The sequence below is a fragment of the Scyliorhinus torazame genome, chromosome 9, assembly GCF_047496885.1.
Source record: "Scyliorhinus torazame isolate Kashiwa2021f chromosome 9, sScyTor2.1, whole genome shotgun sequence".
NCBI classification, from domain to species: Eukaryota; Metazoa; Chordata; class Chondrichthyes; order Carcharhiniformes; family Scyliorhinidae; genus Scyliorhinus; species Scyliorhinus torazame.
Window position 1 is genome coordinate 28,076,888 of NC_092715.1, and position 18,772 is coordinate 28,095,659.

The 18,772-nt window shown below is 50.1% G+C and overlaps 1 protein-coding gene across 1 annotated transcript in view; it reads left to right on the forward strand.

Moving 5' to 3' along the window:
- Positions 1-12,268: 12,268 nt before the first annotated feature.
- The window catches only part of LOC140429135 (microfibrillar-associated protein 3-like), a 40,939-nt gene continuing 34,435 nt past the window's right edge, over positions 12,269-18,772 (forward strand). The window contains exons 1-2 of the mRNA XM_072515752.1: positions 12,269-12,657; positions 14,635-15,045. Coding sequence (XP_072371853.1) covers positions 14,781-15,045 — 265 coding nt within the window. The 5' untranslated portion in view covers positions 12,269-12,657; positions 14,635-14,780. The remainder of the gene's footprint in view (positions 12,658-14,634; positions 15,046-18,772) is intronic.

The following is an 18,772-nucleotide window of genomic DNA, read 5'->3' on the forward strand; positions in this document are numbered from 1 at the left end:
AGAGGAGATTTACCAGAATGTTGCCTGGTATGGAGGGAAGATCTTATGAGGAAAGGCTGAGGGACTTGAGGCTGTTTTCGTTAGAAGGTTAAGAGGTGACTTAATTGAGGCATACAAGATGATCAGAGGATTGGATAGGTTGGACAGTGAGAGCCTTTTTCCTCGGATGGTGATGTCTAGCAGGAGGGGACATAGCTTAAAATTAAGGGGAGATAGATATAAGACAGATGTCAGAGGTAGGTTCTTTACTCAGAGAGTAGTAAGGGCGTGGAATGCCCTGCCTGCAACAGTAGTGGACTCGCCAACATTAAGGGAATTTAAATGGTCATTGGATAGACATATGGATGATAAAGGAATAGTGTAGATGGGTTTTAGAGTGGTTTCACAGGTCGGCGCAACATCGAGGGCCGAAGGGCCTGCACTGCGCTGTAATGTTCTGTGTTCTAATTCTCCCCTCCGTAAAATTGAGGTCATCCAAATCTCTGCTGCCTGACCTCTCTCTCGCACCAGGCCCTGTTCGCCTAACGGCGGTGACCTACATTGGCCCTTAGTCAAGTGACGTCTTGATCTGAAAATTCTCTTCCGTGTTTTCAAATCTTGCGTGGCCTCATCTCTCCCTATCTCTGTCATCTCCTTGAGCGCCACAATCCTCCCTGATAACCACGCTCATCTAATTCTGGCCTCGTTGGCATCCCCAATTTTAATTGCACCCCAATTGGTGGCCATGCCTTCAGCTGCCTAGACTGTAAACTCTGGAATCCCCTCTCTAAACCTCTCTGCCACTCTACTTCCCTTTCCACCTTTTAAGCTCCTTAAAATATACATCTTCTGGCCACCTATCGTCATATGTTCTTATGTGGCTTGTTGTTATATTTTGTTTAAAGGGCTCCAATCGTGTACCTTGGGACATGCTGTTATGTTAAAGGCAGCATATAAATGTAAGTAGTTGTTGTAACTAGTTGTTTGGCCCTATGCCAATTATGCCTGATTGATGCTCCTGTAAAGTGCCACTGGACATTTTACTATGTAAAAGGCACTACATAAATGCAAGTTGCTGTTTAAAATTAACAGGGACATTAAGAAGGTGGTCACTGGGTGGCACTGAATACTAACAAATACAAATGAAGGACAAACACACCACCAAAACATACCATGTGCAGGTATGATACGGATAAGTAACAGGATCAGCTTGTTGTCAACCTCTTGTTGATTGTACAGTCATTGGGTATTCGAATGTGGTTCTGCGGCGGGTATTAACTGGGAATCCCCAATTGTGCTCCTACATATTGGGGCAGATTGAACAACTATGGTTGTTGGATTTGGGGGCGTTTTTTAAATAATGTGCGTGTAACAGCCCACAAGGGTCCTACGGGGTGGGGATGATTATCTCACCCGTGGTCATTGCAGAGCACAAGTTACCCTGCTAGGGGAGGGGGATCTCTGTTAATCGCTGGATAAAAGGCTGGCCAGTAAGTACCGAGTCGAACAGGAACCCATTAGAGATCTACCAGGCAGTGTATATATTATGTGTAAATAAAACTACGTTTCTTTATTTTACCTGCTATGGACTCTCTGTGTCTTTATTAAAGTGTGTCCCTATAAATAAAAGCTCATCCGGGCGCAAAACTAGGCCTCATTTCTATCCATTAAGACTCAGCGTAACACTTTTCATGTCAAAAAATCTGCGTGTCCAAAGTCCAGGATTTAGAATCTAGAATCCCTACAGTGCAGAAGGAGGCCATTCGGCCCATAGAGTCTGCACCAACCCTTACAAAGAGCGCCTACTTAAGCCCACATCTCCACCCAAGGGCAGCACGGTAGCATTGTGGATAGCACAATTGCTTCACAGCTCCAGGGTCCCAGGTTCAATTCCGGCTTGGGTCACTGTCTGTGCGGAGTCTGCACATCCTCCCCGTGTGTGCGTGGGTTTCCTCCGGGTGCTCCGGTTTCCTCCCACATTCCAAAGATGTGCAGGTTAGGTGGATTGGCCATGATAAATTGCCCTTAGTGTCCAAAATTGCCCTTAGTGTTGGGTGGGGTTACTGGGTTATGGGGATAGGGTGTAGGTGTTGACCTTGATAGGGTGCTCTTTCCAAGAACCGGTGCAGACTCGATGGGCCGAATGGCCTCCTTCTGCACTGTAAATTCTATGATAATCTATGAAAACCCTTTCCCTGTAACCCAGTAACCACACCTAACCTTTTGGACTCCAAGGGGCAATTTATAATGACCAATCCACCTGACCCACGCGTCTTTGGACTGTGGGAGGAAACCGGAGCACCCAGAGGAAACCCATGCAGACACGGGGAGAACGTGCAGACTCCGCACAGGCAGTCACCCGAGGCTGGAACTGAACCCGGGTCCCTGGAGCTGTGAGGCAGCAGTGCAAACCACTGTGCCACCACACCCAGACTGACACTCCAGTGCAGCACTGAGAAGCATTGCACTCTCAGGAGTGCCACTGTTGGGATGAGACGTTAAACCAAGGTCCTGGCTACCTTCGATGGCGGACACTAAACATGCAACTGCGCTTGTTTAGAGCAGGCATTGTCAAACTCGGGGGCGCGACCCGCGGGTAGGTCGGGAGAGTCGCGGAGCAGTCCGTCGCGGCGCTACCGATCGCGCAAATTCACGCGCAACAGCCGGCTTTTAACTATGCCGGCTGCAAGCGGCCTTCAAAATGGCCACCAACATATTAAAAATTTGGCCGCACTGCACATGCGTGCCCGATCATCGGTGCGCATGCGCAAAACTATGGGCATGCGCATCGATCATCGGGCATGCATGCGCAGTGCGGGCGCATTTTTTTTTATATGGTCGCAGCCTTTTTTTTTTTTGCAAGTTCGGGAGGGACAAAGGGACCCAAAACCATTTCTTACATTTTTGTCAGCAACAAACAAGGTAAGAGAAAATGGTGGGTCGCGCAGGTCAGCCGGCGTGGGCCGCGGAGGTCGGCCGGCGTGGGTCGCGAAGGTCGGCTGGCGTGGGTCGCGAAGGTCGGCCGGCGTGGGCCGCGGAGGTCGACCAGCGTGGGTCGCGAAGGTCGGCTGGCGTGGGTCGCGAAGGTCGGCCGGCGTGGGTCGCGAAGGTCGGCTGGCGAGGGTCACGAAGGTTGGCCGGTTGGTAATAATAATAATAGTTTATTGTCACAAGTAGGCTTCAATGAAGTTACTGTGTGATGCACAATCACTGACTCCTAAAGCGAGGCTGTAGTCCAACTGAAGGCTTTAATAAGCTAGATGTTTCCCCCAGCAGCTCAGGTACAGAAAGAAGGCTGCTGGGGCGGCACGGGCTCTTATACCCTGCCTTGCAGGGCGGAGCTACCATACAGCTTGACCAATGGGAAACATACAATATCTACCAATGGTATTCCAGCATTACTAGGTACCGTAATACCTCTATACCTCTACACAGACTACCACATTCACCCCCTGTTAAAAAAAGAGTCCAGCGGGGGTGGTGGCTTGGTATTACAACATGGTAACATGGTAGAAGTTATAGGTATGGAGGTACCGTAATACCTCCGTACAGCGTTTTGTCTTATTGTCGCAACTATTTACAATTTCACAATTAACTATATACACTTTAAGATGAAGCAATCAGTCGATCGGGGGCCCTGGTCATCCTCTGTGATCGTCAAAGCTTTGGTGGTGACTCCGGTGGAGGCTCGGGCATCTGTGACTCCGGGAGAGTGGCCTCGACCTATGTGGCAGCTTCAACACCCCTAGACAGCGCTGGTGGGGAAGCCAGTTGACCTGGGAAGGGAGCATCTGCGGGGTGCGTCAGTGGGCGTGGGGGCCTAGACTGGGTCGGCGGAAGAACCGATCCTCCTGGGAAGGGACGGCTGTAAGGTGCACCGGTGGGAGGGAGGGTGGGACTGGTGGCTGGGGTGTGCGTGGGGATACGGCGGGCGCCAGGTCTCGTAGGGAGACCGTATCTTGTCGGCCATCGGGGTACGCCAAGGTGTACTGGGGGTTAGCGTGGAGAAGATGGACCCTCTCGACCAACGGGTCGGACTTGTGCGCCCGCACGTGTTTTCGGAGCAGGATGGGTCTGGGAGCTGCCAGCCAGGTCGGGAACGAGGTCCCAGAGGAGGACTTCCTGGGGAAGACAAGGAGACTTTCGTGAGGTGTTTGATTGGTCGTGGTACAAAGCAGTGACCGGATGGAGTGGAGGGCATCCGGGAGGACTTCCTGCCAGCGGGAGACTGGGAGATTCTTGGACCGTAGGGCCAGTAGGATGGTCTTCCAGACCGTTCCGTTCTCCCTCTCTACCTGTCCGTTACCCCGGGGGTTGTAACTGGTCATCCTGCTCGAGGCGATGCCCTTGCTGAGCAGGAATTGACGCAGTTCGTTGCTCATTAAGGACGACCCCTTATCACTATGTAAGTAAGCGAGGAACCCGAACAGCGTAAAGATGCTATGGAGGGCCTTGATGACGGTGGTTGCAGTCATGTCGGGGCAGGAGATGGCGAATGGGATCCGGGAGTACTCGTCAATCACATTCAGGAAATACGTGTTGCGGTCGGTGGAGGGGAGGGGGCCTTTGAAGTCCATACTGAGGCGTTCAAAGGGACGGGAAGCCTTTATCAGGTGCGCTTTCTCTGGCCGGTAGAAGTGCAGTTTGCACTCCGCGCAGATTTGGCAATTCCTGGTGGCTGTCCTGACCTCCTCGATGGGGTAGGGCAAGTTGCGGGTCTTGATAAAGTGGACGAAGCGAATGACCCCCGGGTGGCAGAGGTCCTCGTGGAGGGCTCGGAGGAGGTCCACTTGTGCGTTGGCACATGTGCCGCGGGACAGTGCATCAGGGGGCTCATTTAGTTTCCCGGGACGATACAAGATCTCGTAGTTGTAGGTGGACAGTTCTATCCTCCACCGTAAGATCTTATCGTTTTTTATCTTGCCCCGCTGTGCATTATCGAACATGAAAGCAACCGACCGTTGGTCAGTGAGGAGAGTGAATCTCCTGCCGGCCAGGTAATGCCTCCAATGTCGCACAGCATCTATTATGGCCTGGGCCTCCTTTTCGACTGAGGAGTGGCGGATTTCGGAAGCATGGAGGGTATGTGAGAAGACGGCCACGGGTCTGCCCACTTGGTTGAGGGTGGCCGCCAGAGTTACGTCAGACGCACCGCTCTCGACCTGGAAGGGGATGTGGCCGAACGAAACTTGTCGATGGCGTGCATCGTGGCCTTTGCAATGTCTGCTTTGATGCGGCTGAAGGCCTGGCGGGCCTCTATCGACAGGGGAAAAACTGTGGATTGGATCAGGGGACGGGCCTTGTCCGCATAGTTGGAGACCCACTGGGCATAGTAAGAGAAAAACCCTGGGCAGCGCTTCAGGGCCTTTGAGCAGTGAGGGAGGGGGAACTCCATATGGGGGCGCATGCGTTCAGGGTCGGGGCCTATAACTCCATTTCGCACTACGTAGCCGAGGATGGCTAGGCGGTCGGTGCTAAACACGCATTTATCCTTATTGTACGTCAGGTTAAGGATCTTTGCGGGTCTGGAGGAATTTTCGGAGGTTGGTGTCGTGGTCCTGCTGGTCGTGGCCGCAGATGGTGATATTATCGAGATACGGGAATGTTGCCCTTAAACCGTCCCGGTCAACCATTCGGTCCATCTCGCGCTGGAAGACCGAGACCCCGTTAGTGACACCGAAGGGAACCCTTAAGAAGTGATAGAGCCGCCCATCTGCCTCAAAGGCAGTGTATTTGTGGTCATTAGGGCGGATGGGGAGCTGGTGGTAGGCGGACTTAAGATCCACCGTGGAGAAGACCTTGTAATGCGCTATCCTGTTTACCAGGTCGGATATGCGGGGGAGAGGGTACGCGTCCAGCTGCGTAAACCTGTTGATGGTCTGACTGTAGTCGATGACCATCCTATGCTACTCCCCGGTCTTTACCACCAATACTTGAGCTCTCCAGGGACTGTTGCTAGCTTCAATGACCCCTTCCCTCAGTAGCCGTTCGACCTCTGACCTGGTGGCGACGGGTTTGCAATCCGGGGTGAGGTTCGCAAACAGGGAAGGCGGATCGACCTTGAGGGTCGCGAGGCTGCAGACAGTGAGAGGGGGTATAGGGCCGCCAAATTTGAAAGTTAGACTTTGGGGGTTGCACTGGAAGTCTAACCCTAGGAGTGTGGCCGCGCAGAGGTGGGGAAGGACGTAGAGCCGGTAATTTTTAAACTCCCTTCCCTGGACCGTGAGGTTTGCTACACAAAACCCCTTTATCTCTACTGAGTGGGAACCGGAGGCCAGGGAGATTTTTTGATTAACGGGGTGGATGAGGAGAGAACAGCGCCTTACCGTGTCGGGGTGTATGAAGCTCTCCGTGCTCCCAGAGTCGATTAAGCAGCACGTCTCGTGCCCGTTGATTAGTACTGTTGTTGTAGCAGTTGAGAGTGTTCGAGGCCGGGACTGGTCCAGGGTCACCGAGGCTAATCGCGGCAGCAGTTGAATGTTCTCTTCGGGTGGTGTGTGGTCAGCTGAGCTGGGGTCCTGGGAGTCCATCCAAGGTGGCGGCGCCCATTGGTCGCACATGGCTGGGGGTGCACAAAATGGCGGCGCCATCCATCACACATGGCGTCCACGGGACAAGATGGCGGCGCCCGGAGGCCGCACGTGGCCCTGGAGGAGGAAGATGGCGGTGCCAGCCAGCCGCACGGGGACCGTGGAGAGGATTGTGGTGGCGGTCCGCATTCGCCGCCGGAGACCGCAGCGACTGCCCGGGCCTGGCGTACTGCCACGAAGTGGCCCTTTTTACCGCATCCCTTGCAGGTGGATGCGCGGGCTGGAAAGCGCTGCCGGGGGTGCTTGGCCTGCCCGCAAAAATAGCAGCGGGGCCCCCCCGGGGTTGCCAGGCCGTCTTGCAGCACAAGCTTGTGGGGGGATGGGAGATGTCTCGGGGTCGGCCGCGGGGGGGGTTCCACGCTGCCCAGGGGACTGCCTGCGTGGTCGGGGACGTAAGCGCGGGCGTTTCATTAGGCCACATCCAGGTGGCCGGCAAGGGCCCGTGCCTCCTTGAGGCCTAGGGTTTCTTTCTGCAGCAATCGCTGGCGGATCTGGGAGGACAGCATACCTGCAACGAAAGCGTCCCGGATCAAAAGTTCTGTGTGGTCGCTTGCCGAAACTTGCAGGCAGCTGCAGTTTCTCCCCAACACCAGGAGCGCATGGTAGACTTCTTCCATCGATTCCCCAGGGATTTATCGCCTCGTCGGATGCCGGGATGTCGGCAGATGTCGGGCGTAGTCCTGGTTTACCGGGTGAATATAATGTCCTTTTAGCAGCTCCATTGCTGCATCAAAGTCGTCCGCGTCCTCGATGAGGGTATAAATTTCTGGGCTCATCCTCGAGTGCAGGACTTGCAATTTCTGTTCTTCCGTGGGTGTGTTTTCGGCCGTTCCGAGATATCTGTTAAAACATGCCAGCCAGTGCTTGAAGTTTGCCGCTGAGTTTGCCGTGTGGGGGCTGAGTTGCAGACACTCCGGCTTGATTCGGAGCTCCATCCTTTAAAATCTAGCTTATTAAATTGATGCACGATCAATGACTACTAAAGCGAGGTTGTAGTCCAACTGAAGGCTTTAATAAGCTAGACGTTTCCCCCAGCAGCTCAGGTACAGAATGAAGGCTGCTGAGACAGCACGGGCTCTTATACCCAGCCTTGCAGGGCGGAGCTACCATACAGCTTGACCAATGGGAAACATACACTATCTACCAATGGTGTTCCAGCATTACTAGGTACCGTAATACCTCTACACAGACTACCACACTGTGAAAAGCCCCTAGTCATTACATTCCGGCGCCTGTTCGGGGAGGCAGGTATGGGAATTGAACCTGGGCTGCTGCCTTGTCCTGCATTACAAGCCAGTTATTTAGCCCACTGTGCTAAACAAGACCTAAAAATGGTTCCCCGGAAAAAAAGTTTGATAAACACTGGTTTAGAGGTCAAGCAGTGAGCTGGCTTGGTGTTTGGGCCAACACCATTTCCCCCAACCAAGACCAGGAGAACTTACTGCTCCCGTCTTATCGCTGTTTGCTGGATCTTCCCATCTGTCGCAGGCTTGCCCCCTTTACGTAAGAAGAAAATTATGACTGAATTTCATAACTGTACTAGCTGCAATCCTGAGAGTGCAAAAATGTTCATATTAATGTAAACTTTTTTTTTAACTTTGCTTACTGGTATACAGTGGGCAGCACGGTAGCATAGTGGTTAGCACAATTGTTTCACAGCTCCAGGGTCCCAGGTTCGATTCCCGGCTTGGGCCACTGTCTGTGCGGAGTCTGCACGTTCTCCATGTGTGTGTGTGGTTTACTCCGGGTGCTACGGTTTCCTCCCACAGTCCAAAGATGTGCAGGCTAGGTGGATTGGCTATTCTAAATTGCCCCTTAGCATCCAAAATTGCCCTTAGTGTTGGGTGGGGTTACTGGGTTATGGGGATCGGGTGGAGGTGTGGGCTTCAGTAGGCTGCTCTTTCGAAGAGCCGGTGCAGACTTGATGGGCCGAATGGCCTCCTTCTGCACTTTAAATTCTATGATTCCATGATTCTACTCATATAAAGCAAATACAGCAGCACATTTCATCTGTGCAGCAATTCAGTGACAGCATTGCAGTGTTGGCTTATGAAGAGGGCTCCTTTGGAACAATATCAGTACACTTCATACCTTAGAACCACAGTCCCAGGTACATGGTTGGCAACACTAAGATCTTTGGAGTTGTCAATAGTATTTTTAGTATTGTTATCTGTCAGTGTGTATCAATGTTACTGCTGTCAGTGTTAATTCAAACCGGGGCAACTTAAGATGTGGCTGACATTGCCTCCCCTGCCCACCACTTTTATGCTGAGTGCTGCCAAAGCCCCTTAATTTGGCACAGAGTCCTAATTGGCTGGGGCCAATGCACGCAGAGTGGCGACATGACCCAATTTTATATGCAGCTAACTAGAGGCAGCAGAAAGTAGCTGACCCGCAGCAGCCCGAGAACAGGCATAGTTAATACTGTAATCTCACAGTAACTGGGATACAGGAACCCGGCAATTAACTATGAGGCTGTGGGAGAGCTCTGCAAAGTTGCGCAGTCTTAAAGCTGAACTACTGTTTCATTTTGTGACACATTTCTCTCAAAGCTCATCCTTGATGCTTGGCTTTCACTCTACCACTTCCCAACATGCTGCGCCCCCCCCCCCCTCCCCCCCCAGTCCGCCGCATCCACTCCACACCTTCGATCCCACCGGATTATCCCCAATCCCATGCTCTTTATTTTCCAACAACTCTCCCTCTGTTTTAGGGGAGTTCTCCCCAGTCTCCCAGGGCCAACACAGAAAGAGGTAGATGATCTGACCGCATTGCTACCCGTGAGACTTACTGTGCACCAATTGGCTCCCATGTCGCCTACATTACGAGTGACAACACTTCAAATGTACCTCATTGGCCGCAATGTGCTCTGGGACATTCTGGGACCTTAAAAGGTGCTACGTAGATGCGTCTTTTTTTTTCTTTCCTTTCCTGCCCTCTCTTTGAGGTTGGTTGGATTGGCAATTCCCTATCATTTGGCCACCGCGGATCAAAAATGCCTTCCGTGCAAAACTAAAGTGCTTGAAGCAAAATTCTTGCTGTTGACAAGCTGAAGAATACTCCCTTCCACAAGTCACGTCTCGTTGCTCCTAACCAGGAATGTCACCAATTCACATTTCAAACTGCCTTGTGTTTCCATTTGTGATAACCACGCTTCAGTTTGTGGCACTCTTACCTTTGAGGCAAGAAAGGTTGCTGCTTCAAGTTCCACTCTAGGGGCTTGAACATGTAATGTAGGCTGACACTCCAGTGCAGCAGTGAGGGAGTGCTGCACTGCCCTACATCACAACAGTGACTTCACTTCCCGTATCCAGCCTCCCCGAACAGGCGCTGGAATGTGGTTGCTAGGGGCTTTTCACAGTGACTTCATTTGAAGCCTACTTGTGACAATAAGCGATTTTCATTTTCATTTCCCTTCAAAAGTGCGTAACCCAGTCCATCACACGAACCTGCCTCCCATCCATTGACTCCATCTACACCTCCTGCTGCCTGGGGATAGCGGGCAGTATAATCAAAGATCCCTCCCACCCGGCTTACTCACACTTCCAACTTCTTCCATCGGGCAGGAGATACAGAAGTCTGAGAACACGCACGAACAGACTCAAAAACAGCTTCTTCCCCACTGTCACCAGACTCCTAAATGACCCTCTTATGGACTGACCTCATTAACACTACACCCTGTATGCTTCATCCGATGCCAGTGCTTATGTAGTTACATTGTATATGTTGTGTTGCCCTATTATGTATTTTCTTTTATTCCCTTTTCTTCTCATGTACTTAATGATCTGTTGAGCTGCTCGCAAAAAAATACTTTTCACTGTACCTCGGTACACGTGACAATAAACAAATCCAATCCAATCCAATCCAACACCCGGGTATGTGCTGAGCCTGTGTAAAGTGCTATATTTCTTCCTGTCTTTTCATTGCCCGACATTCCTTCCTTCAAGATGGGATGTCAAACCGAGGCTCCGTCTGCCACCTCGTGTGGGTGTGAAAGATTCCTCGGCGCTAATCACGAAAGGGCAGGAACCTCTCTGGGTCCCAGCTAACACTTAATGCCGACAACACAGATTAATTGAATATTTATACAATTTTTTCTCTCTCTGAGCTTGTAGTGTATGCCGTGCTGCCCTGCAATGTTGCAAGGACTGGGAATTGGCAGCTCTGAGGAGAGCTTGGTTAGGCTGGGGTTGTTCTCCTTGGAACAGAGGAGGCTGAGGGCAGATTTGATTGAGACGTACAAACTCATGAAGGACCTGGAGAGAGTGGGTGGGAAGGGCCTATTTACCTGAGCAGAAGGTCAGTGACTACGGGACATATTTTTAAAGCCATTGATACAAGGATTAGAGGGGAGATGATGAAAAATCTTTTTCACCCGGAGGGTTGTGGGGGTCTGGGAACCAACTCACTGCCTGAAAGCGTGGTCGAGACAGAAACCCTCGACTCGTTTTAAAGGTGGCTGGATATGGACCTTAAGTGCTGTAACCGGCGGGACTACGGACCAAGTCCTGGAAAGTGGGGTGCGGCTGGGTGGGCCATTTTCCGTCCGGCGCAGACAAGGGTGGTCCCTATCTGTGCTATAAATCTTCTATACGTCCAAAGTAATTCATCGACTGCGAAATACTTTGTGATGTTTCAAAAACTAAATGGGTTTTTAAACAGCCACCGATGATAGTTTTTCATGACTGAGTTTTATGCTTTACATTCCTTAACCGAATTTAAATCCCACCAGCTGCCGTGGTGGGATTTGAACCCATGTCCCCGGAACATTAACCTGGGCCTCGGGATTACTCATCCTGTGACATTAACCCGACACTGCCACTTCTCACTGAGGTATGATCCATCTGTCAATAATACATGAATGTTTCAGGTCAACATAGAAAATAAAAGCAGGGGGAGGCCATTCGGCCCTTCGAGCCTGCTCCGCCATTCATTACGACCAAGGCTGATCATCTAGTTCAATACCCTGATCCCGCCTTCCACCCCCCCCCCCCCCCCCCCCATAACCCTCGATCCCTTTAGCCCCAAGAGCTATATCTAATTCCTTCTTGAAATTACCCAATGTTTTGGCCTCAACTGCTTTCTGTGGCAGTGAATTCCACACATTCACCGCTCTCTGGGCGAAGAAATTTCCCCTCACCTCAGTCCTAGAAGGTTTACCCCTTATCCTCAAACTATGACCCCTAATTCTGCACTCCCTCCCCCCCCCCACCACCATCGGGAACATTCTTTCTCAATCTGCCCTGTCTAATCCTGTTAAAATTTTGTAAGTTTCTAGGATACCCCTGTCACTCTTCTAAACTCAAATTAATATAATCCTAACCGATGTCCTCTCTCCTCATATGCCAGGTCAACTGTCTTCTCCTTAATAATAATCTTTCTTAGTGTCACTAGTTGGCTTACATTAACACTGCAATGAAGTTACTGTGAAAAGCCCCTAGTCGCCACATTCCACAAATTGGCATGGCAACAGTCTTCAAAAGCACTTCCCAATTGTGCTCCTGTGGGACTGGCGCTTCTTCGTTACACAGCGTCCAGGGTGCGGGGAAAGGGGGGTGGGCATGCGCATTCAGATTCCCGGGTCGGGTCGGGGCGGTGCTGTGCCTGCGGCCGCGGGTATAGGATATTCAGGGCGCGGGGCGGCCCTCTGTCTGTCTCTCTCTGTGGCTGCTGCCGCCGCCGGTGGTTGGGCGGCGATGATGTTATGCAGCGTCCCGGGCGGCCGGCCTGACTGTGCCGTCAGTGTAGCGGAGGCAGCAGCAGCTCTGCGCTGCCCATTGCCTTGTCAGCCCGGTGCCAGCTCCTCTCCAGAGGGGTAGAGAGAGAGAGGAGGAGGAAAGGGAAAGGGAAGGGGGCGGGGGAGCTCAGTGCAACAAAAAATAATGCAACATTTGCAACAAGTCTAAACGCAGCCCGACGGGATCGGAATAAGGAAACCCGAAAAAAAAAATAATAACCCTCTTTTTTATTTAAAAAAAAATAATGTTTTAGTTTGTAAAAAAAAATGCATTGAGAGGAATGCAGACTTGAGGGCAACCAGAGGGAAGGAGGACACAGTGCTGCCGCTGGAAAGGACAGAGATCAGCTGGTGAGTAACACACACTTACTGTCAGTCAGCATTCACCTGCCTGCAACCCCATTATACAGCCAGAGATAGGGGTGAGGGTTTCCTGCTCAACACCTCCATAACCCCGCAGTCTCACCGTATTCTGGGCAATGCACATGGGCGATCTGTATAAATGCCATATTCTGCTGATAAACCTCTTACATTGCATGGTTTCCCTTCTGACCTGGCCGCACATTCCATCACCAACCTGCCTCGAATCATATTTGTCATATTTTGTGCGTACGTAATCTGTTTGTTATATGTGCCTTGGATGTGCGCTGAAATTGCCGTCAGCCACAAGGTTACCAAGCCAGGAGCCGAAAAGTGGCATTGAGCTGAACAGCTCCAGACACAATGCATCCGAATGACTTCTCTGCTGTAGATTTTTAATGTTTCTATATCTGCCCCTCTGATATGGCCAATATCTAGTATGTATCATCGATATCTCTTATATATCAGTTCTTTAATATATCAATTCTTTAATACATAGTGCTAACACTGCCAATATCTTGCCTTTCTGGGGAGATGTGTAACATCTGTTTTCTGTCTCTTGTACACTATCTGGAATACAGTTTTGGTCCCCTTATCTAAGGAAAGATATTCTGCCCTTGGAGGCAGTCCAGACTTGGTTGATCCTGGGTATGGAGGGATTTTCTCATGAGGAGAGATTGAGTCTTGACTCTTTTGGAGTTGAGAAGAAAGTGAGGCGACCTTATTGAGACGTATCAGATACTCGGGGGGTGGCGGGGGGGGGGGGGGGGGCTTGACGGGGCCAATGCTGAGAGGTTGTTAGGTTGTTTCCCCTTGTGGGAGAGTCTAGGACCAGAGGGCACAATCTCAGATTAAAACAGTCGTTCATTTAAAACAGAGGTGAGGAGGAATGTATTCTCTCAGAGGTTAGTGAATCTGTGGAATTCTTTACCAGCTGGAGAGGCTGGGTGGTTAATTCTGTTCAAGGCTGAGACAGACAGATTTTTAATCAGTCAGGGAATCGAGGGTTATGGGGATAAGGCAGAAAAGTGGAGTTGAGGATTATATTAGATCAGTCACAATCTCATTGAATAGCAAAACAGATTCGACGGGCCGAAAGGCCTACTTCTGCTCATACGTCTTTATGATCTTATCTTCCACACGGTGGGTTTTTTTGGGTTTCATGAAATCAAAGCAGCCTTTTGGAATAAATCAAAAGACCTTTCACATATTGTCTTTGGAGGAAAACCTGCACGTTCTGTAGAAGGGAATCGGAATTGGCTTGAATGTTTCCTAGTTCGGAACCGCGATAGGAAGTTTCTATATAGCGTAGAATTATGTAGCATTGAATTATGAGAATGAGGCCACTCGGCCCATTGGGTCAGCACTAGCTCCCTTGAACAGCAATCCAGTTGGCCCCACTCTCCTGCCCTTTCCCCACATCCCAACAACTTTATTCTCCGCTTATTAATCCAATCCCTTTCAAGGACTGCAATTATATCGTTTTGCACCCACATCAGGCATTGCATTGCAATCCCTAATCTATTGCTGCATTTGAAAGGGTTTTCCTTGTGTTATCTCTGGTTGTTTTGCTAATCATCTCAAAGCTGTGCCCTCTGATTCTCCGCACTTCCCCCTTTGGAAACAGTTTCTCTGTATTTACTGTATTTATAGCCTTCATTATTTGAAACACCTCTTAAGCTGGCTCTGTTCTCAGGAGAACAACCCCAGCTGCTCCAGTCTGCCTACGTAACGGTAATCCCCCACTCCAGTCTGGTGTCTGGAATTGGAGACAGTGCTGCTTGTGTTTTGTGTAGGCACGGTGTAACTTCCTGGCTTTTGTAGTCTATACGTCAATTTATAAAGGCCAGAATCGCGCAGGCTTTATCCACTGTTCTGTTAACCTGTTCTGCCACTTTCAAAGATTAGTGCACAGCACATCTCCCTGTTCTTGCACCCACTTTAAAATATGTTTGTTTTAATTTCCAGGTGGCATCGACTTGAATGAGGCTCATTTAGAAGGTTCCAAGCCTGTTACCAAGTCGAAACAGTATATGTATCTTAATATGGGGAGAAGAAATCCCCAACTCACGCGTTTAACGAGGAGGAGGTCAAAGTGATCGTTTCGCAGGAAGATGTTTGCGTTGCTCAGCCTGCGTTGCCACTTTCTCCTGCTGGCTGCCAGTGGCTGGATGTGTGCCCTTGCCCAGGATGTAAATGGCAGTACTGGAAATGCCACGGAGCCAGTGCCTGGGTGGGTGCCTTTCGTCACATCCCGACTGGATCACATCATCGTGAAGGAGGGGGTCAGCGTGACGATGAACTGCAACGTAAGCGGCAACCCGGTGCCGCAGATCCAGTGGTACAACTCCAATGGTCGCTTGCTGAGCCAGGAAAGTGGTAAGTTGGAATCCCACCGCCCGCCCGCCACACTCACAACTCTCCGCTCAGGTGAAATAAAAGTCAGAACCACTTGCTAAAAGTCACCAGGGGTAGAGACGGTTCAATCCTGCAACATTGCTGGTCATTCATTCTTGGGATGTCGGCACCACCAGCATTTATTGCCCCATCCCTAATTGCCCTTAGGTGGTGAGCCTTGAACCGCTGCAGTCCCTGTGGGGCAGGTACATCCGCCGCGCTGTCAGGGAAGGAGTTTCAGGATTTTGATCCAGTGGCAGCGAAGTAGCAGCAAAATATTCCCAAGTCTGGAAGATGTTCGACTTAGACAGTGACAATAATGATCATTGGGCCGCACGGTAGCATAGTGGTTAGCGCAGTTGCTTCACAGCCCCAGGGTCCCAGGTTCGATTCCCGGCTTGGGTCACTGTCTGTGCGGAGTCTGCACGTTCTCCCTGTGTCTGCGTGGGTTTCCTCCGGGAGCTCCGGTTTCCTCCCACAGTCCAAAGATGTGCAGGTTAGGTGGATTGGCCAAGATAAATTGCCCTTAGTGTCCAAAGTTGCCCTTAGTGTTGGGTGGGGTTACTGGGTTATGGGGATAGGGTGGAGGCGTGGGCTTGGATAGGGTGCTTTTTCCAAGAGCTGGTGCAGACTCGATGGGCCGAATGGCCTCCTTCTGCAGTGTAATTCTGTGAACCTCTATGAAGATATTCACAGAGGGCTATAACAATGTGTTGACGAGGTAACCTCGACCGATTTATCATTGAGTGATACAGCAGAGAAACTAACCATTGAGCAGTTGCAGTGCAGAAAGAGGCCATTCAGCCCATCGTGCCTGTGCCAGGCGTCCAGTCCGTTGTGCCGACATTGTTTTTTCCCCCCCAAATTTTAGAGTGCCCAATTCATTTTTTCCAATTAAGGGCCAGATTAGAGTGGCCAATCCGCCTACCCTGTACATCTTTGGGTTGTGGGGGGTGGAACCCACGCAGGCACGGGGAGAATGTGCAAACTCCACACGGACAGTGACCCAGAGCCGGGATTGAACCTGGGACCTCGATGCCGTGAGGCAGCAGTGCTAACCACTGCACCACCGTGCTGCCCTACATTGTTCTTTTTTAACCAACTCATCCAACCCTCCCTGGTCTTAGCCATAGCCCTGTAATTGGTTCCATTTCAAGTGCCCTCTTTGAAAGTTCCTATTGAATCTGTTTAAGTTCAGGCAGCACTTTCCAAAACATTACTATTCACGGCATTTAAAAAATGCATTTCCTCCCTAGTTCTTTGTCAGCTATTTAAAATGTGGTTACCCTTACTCCTACCATTGGAAGTAGAGAACTGGGAGCCCCTTGACAATCTGAATGCCTGTACTAAATCTTCTGTTAACCTCTGCTCTATGGAGACCAATCCTTCAAGATATGCAAACAACAAAAAAATATAATTTCATCAATTTTACTCTGTTGCCCCACCCTTCTAATTATAACCACCACACTTATTTGTTGGTATTAAAAATGGTTGTGTTTAGCATTTGATCATTCCACTTCAAAATGGCAGAAATATAGAAAGAAAGCCAATCATTTCCTTTTTCCTTAAATCCCGGTCACCTGATCCCACTCCCCAAGAGCAGGAAGCATGGTTTTACAAGCAATTGCCAAGCTGCAGATGCTTCCCTTGACAATTAATCTCTGGTTGACCCAAGGGTGTGCCCACGTAGATCAACCTAGGCAGTCTTAAAGCTGCATCTCAGTGCAGCTCTATGGCTTAGGATTCTTAGCAGATTAATGGATTTCTGGGCCAATAATACATAATGAGGCTAGGCTGGGGCATCCATTAGTGTACGGAAACACCTGAACCCCAGGGGAAAACATTGGTTGATTGACTGATCTGGCTCTCTCATCTATGCTGTCAGTTTTGAGATGTTGATTTACATAAGGTAAAGAGGTTTCAGGTGCTGAACTTTCAGCAAATTGATAATTTAAAAGGACTAGATGAATTACGCTTTTCTTTGGCTGCAGTAAAAAGGAATTAATAAAAAAAGAAACTTATCTATAGATGACTTTAAAAGTTTTATTTACACATCCTCTTGTCACTTCAGGGTCAATTGCTTCTATTCAGTGTATTGTAGGTGAATGTACATGTAGCTGCCATAAATTGGCATGAGTGTCTCTGGAGGTTGTTTCGGGGGCAGACCTTGGCATCGGGGGTTTGAGGGGCCCTGGGATTATTTTTTGGGGGGGGGGGGAATACCTTGACATGGGGGCGTGGGGGGATGGGGAGAGGGGGACATTGCAGATAAGGAGGATCTTGAACTTGCCCTTTAAAACGTTCCCTCCGGCAGACTATGCTTCACAACGCCTCTGAGGTGCCTTGCCCCACACTGGAGCCGGTCAGGTAGGTTGTGCAAGGCGTGGGCTTTGGACCCGAACCAGTCTGCACCCTTAAGAGGCACGCCCGAAAATTGGAAATCCCTGGAATGAGGTTGGGACCCCCCCCCGGAAATGGGACCTCCCCGGAATTTTTAAAGGGTTCTCGAGTCATTTTGACTTGGCGAAAAGCCAGCCAATAATGCAAGTTGCTAGTAAGCCTTAAATTAACAGGATTACCTCAATTGTGAAGGGGACTATATATTACTGACGCAATGTGTCCTTTAAATTGCGTGTGCAAATGTTCAATGCATGAACGTATTGCAGAAGAAAGCCATTGGGCCTAATGTGCCTCTCTGGGCTCCTCGAAAGGGTGATCCAATTAGGGCCACTCCCCTGCCCGATAATCCTGGTTTACGTCATTCCTTTTTTAAAGTTGTTATTGCAGCAACTTCTAACCAGTATTTCAGGCTGTGCATTGTAACAATCACTGCTTTGCATAGATTATCATAGAATTTACAGTGCAGAAGGAGGCCATTCGGCCCATCGAGTCTGCACCGGCTCTTGGAAAGAGCACCCTACTCAAGGTCAACACCTCCACCCTATCCCCATAACCCAGCAACCTCACCCAACACTAAGGGCAATTTTGGACACCATGGGCAATTTATCATGGCCAATCCACCTAACCTGCACATCTTTGGACGGTGGGAGGCAACCGGAGCTCCCGGAGGAAACCCACGCAGACACGGGGAGGATGTGCAGACTCCGCACAGACAGTGACCCAAGTCGGAATCGAACCTGGGACCCTGGAGCTGTGAAGCAATTGTGCTATCCACAATGCTACCGTAAAGATTCTCCTTGTCTCCCTCTGGTTCTTTTGCTAATTGTCTTAAACTGGTCATAGTGGCGGAGGGCCATACACCACAGAAAAGGCCCTTCAGCCCATGGTGTCAGTTCTGGTCAAAAACAACCATCTAACCATTCTAATCCCATTTTCCAGCACTTGGCCCATAGCCTTGTATAAAAGCACATTACTACTTTGACAAAGAGTCATCGGACTCGAAACGTTGGCTTCTCTCCCTGTGGATACTCCACCAAGGGGAAAAATTTCTTCCTGCCTACTCTATCTGTGCCCTTCATAATTTTATACATCTCAATCATGTCCCCCCTCAGTCTCCTCTGCTCCAAGCAAAACAGCCCCAGTCTTCATTACAAACACTCTCCAGTCCAGGCAACATCCTGGTGAATCTCCACTGCACCCTTTCCAGTGCTATCACATCCCTCCTATAATGTGGATTCCAGATCTGTACACAATACTCGAGCTGTGGCCAAACCAACATTTATAAAAATATATATATTTTATTGAAGCA